This window comes from Pinus tabuliformis, chromosome 2_2 (genome assembly GCF_031772625.1).
Source record: "Pinus tabuliformis cultivar Carrire ecotype Pingquan chromosome 2_2, CPIR1, whole genome shotgun sequence".
In the NCBI taxonomy this organism is placed as follows: domain Eukaryota; kingdom Viridiplantae; phylum Streptophyta; class Pinopsida; order Pinales; family Pinaceae; genus Pinus; species Pinus tabuliformis.
This window is the reverse complement of record NC_142300.1, coordinates 1,047,670,220-1,047,673,177: the sequence shown is the minus strand read 5'-3', so window position 1 is coordinate 1,047,673,177 and position 2,958 is coordinate 1,047,670,220. Positions and strand designations below refer to the sequence as shown.

General features: G+C 42.9%; 1 protein-coding gene across 1 annotated transcript; it reads right to left on the bottom strand.

Moving 5' to 3' along the window:
• Positions 1–1,147: 1,147 nt before the first annotated feature.
• LOC149196955 (uncharacterized) lies at positions 1,148–1,960 on the bottom strand. Its single transcript, XM_089408510.1, has one exon. The coding sequence runs from the start codon at positions 1,958–1,960 to the stop codon at positions 1,148–1,150; it is 813 nt and encodes a 270-aa protein (XP_089264636.1).
• Positions 1,961–2,958: the final 998 nt, after the last annotated feature.

Here is a 2,958-nt window from a genome sequence, read left to right as displayed (position 1 = left end):
GATTGCTGAGCTAGCTTAATACTTCGGCCTAATCCTTCAGCCATTATGACGAACAAGAATGGAGAAAGAGGGTCTCCCTGCCGAATTCCCCGGAAGGATGAAAAGGAGAGGAGGGGATGCCATTGACCAAAACAGAAAAAAAATGAGGAGGAGATGAGGCTCATAACCCATCTAACCCAGGGAGGAGCAAAGCCAAAAGCAATTAGAACTTTTTTAATGTACGTCCAGCTTAGGCTATCAAAAGCCTTTGAAAGATCTAGTTTGAGGAGCATACCTGGCTTCTTGAAGTGCTTCAGGGAATGAATTATTTCATGAGTTAGGATGATACCATCAGTAATCTGCCTAACTTCAACATATCCGGACTGCTCAGGCGAGATGATGAGAGGAAGCAGCAGTTTGAGCCTGGAGGCAATGATCTTGGAGACTATCTTGTAGATTATATTACACAGAGCAATAGGTCTATATTTTTCGGGCTTGCTAGGCATATCCACCTTGGGAACTAGAGCGATGAATGTGGCATTCACTCCTAGAAACGTTCATCTTAAGGATCGCGTCTCCTCAACCACCTGCCAAACTTCCAACTTGATAAAATCCCAGAAGTTGTGGAAAACATTTGATGTGAATCCATCCGGGCTGGAGCTTTTCCTGCTTTCAACTGACGAATTGCCAATTCCACCTCCTGTAAGTCAACAAGCTTGAGTAGAAGTTGGTTATGCTCTTCTGAAATAATTTTAGGAATGTTTCAAGTAATTTTGTCTATGGCACGCGATCTATCTACATTTGGCTCACTATGCATTTGCTTGAAATAGTTTAGGAGTTCGCTTTCTATTTCCTCATGCGTTTCCATCTTGACTCCCTGCTCATTCTGAATGTGAGTTATGTTATTATTCATTCTGCGTTGGATTGTGGTACTATGAAATTTTTTTGTGTTTTTCTCTCCATCCTTGAGCCATCTGATTCTTGATTTTTGTCTCCATAGCGTTTCTTCCTGCTTAGCCTTTTCTGTGTTTTGTGCCTCAAGTACTTTTTCCTGTTCTGACATGTCATTTGATCGGCCTTCAGCTATAATCCTTTGCTGCAATTGCTTCATTTCTAGCTCGAGGGCACTCTGAGCCTGGAAAATATTACCAAAAGAATTATGATTCCATCATTTGATTTTGCTTTTAAGATGGTTTAGCTTCTGCCGAAATTGAAACATCTTTGATCCTGTTGGAGGGGAGCAATTGTTCCATTCTGAGCTGATTAAACTGTGGAAATCCGGATGAGACATCCAGAACGCCTCAAAGCGGAATGGTCTTCTAGTCAGGTTTCCAGGATGCGACCACTGAAGGGAGATGGGCCAGTGATCAGAACCCGAAAGAGGTAGTATGGAAGCTGCAAAGTCTCCACCAATATGAATAGCATTATCTGAAAGTAAGAATCTGTCCAGTCGAGAAGCAACCTGCTGCGACCCTGCTCTTCTGTTGCTCCAAGTGTATAAGTCATTATTGAAAGGTAAGTCCATGAGCCAGTTATTCTGAATGAAGTCTTTTAGAGGTTTCACTTCCTGACTCCCTCTGCACCTGCCACCCCTCTTCTCTTCCAGCCTAGTAATCATGTTAAAGTCTCCTCCAGAAATCCATAGAGGGTGCGACCTGTCATGATTGATAGCAGAGAGTGTATTTAGGATTTCTGCTTTATGTAATGCCTCTTGGGGCAAATATACATTGGTTAAGAGCCCGTGTACATTTGTCCCAATGATGTGAAATAATTCTTGGATGAAGTTCTTGTTTGCATGGATATTGTCTAGTCTGATAGCTCGGGAGTTCCATAAGATTGCCAGACCTCCAGACGCCCCATCAGCATCCACTGCCGCATTGAGACTCCCTGGCCAAATTTTTTCTTCATTTCTTTCCAGAGCAATTGAATTGCATTTAGTTTCTTGCAAGAAAAGGATTTGAGGTTTTTCTTGCCCTATCATGTTTTTAAGAATTCTTCTTTTCCTGTGGCCATTAAGCCCTCTTATGTTCCAAGATATTAACTTCATTGGGAAGGATTGTGATCAGAGTTGTAGTACTTAGTTAGCTTGGAGTACCTGCCTGACTCCACTAGCATTTCGCCTATCCTGATTGTTCGCTGGAGGTCTGTTTTCCTTCCATGCTTTTTTATATCTTTAGTAATGAATTTTTTGTCCTAGGGGCCGCCAGTTTGAATACCTAAATATTTTTTCCGCTGCGCCCGATGTAGGACCTCCACCAAATTCTCTAGTTGTCTATCTGGAATATTGTAAAAATTGTTTGTAGTACAAGCCTGTTCTAGGCCTGGGATATCCAGATCCCCAATATCTATAGCCTCTGTTTCCTCCTCCATGCTCTGAGAATCATTTAATTCCTCATCTGGCTCTTCTGCTAGTCTGGAGTTTGATTGTAGGTTGTCCATGTCCATTCCTTGAATATTCCATGCTGAGACTTTTTGCTTCTCTGAGGTAGAGGCTCGTTTGAACAGAGGTTCTGCTTGAGGCACTTTGGGATCTGCCGGCTTCGGATGTTTATCCTTCAATATCTCCATCTCTGTGGGAGCGGGAGTTTCCGAGCTTGGATCATTTTGGCGAGATAAAGCTTCAAATCTGCTACTTGTTGAAGGCTTGGAGGAACTGGCTTGAGGCATTTTAGCATTTGAGGCCTGTTTCTTGTGGGCTTTCCTGCGATTGGCTACTTTGGTAAATCCATCTACCCCAGATGAATCAGGTCCAGATGCAGGAGAGGGTTTTTGAACTAAAGGATAGTCCCTGAATAAGTGTCCCAGGCAATGGCATCTTCGGCATCTAAATGGTACATGTTCGTAGTCAATCAACTGAACCCATTCAATATCATCGTGAGAAACACTTACCGCGTCCAGGAGTGCCTGGTTGAGGTGCATGTAGACGCATATTCGAGCAAAGGAGGTATATCTGCGGAATTTTGTTTCCTCTGCAACCTT

Bases quoted from the DNA above. Each gene is read 5' to 3' on its own strand.
- LOC149196955 (XM_089408510.1), bottom strand. From the start codon at position 1,960: ATGATAGGGCAAGAAAAACCTCAAATCCTTTTCTTGCAAGAAACTAAA.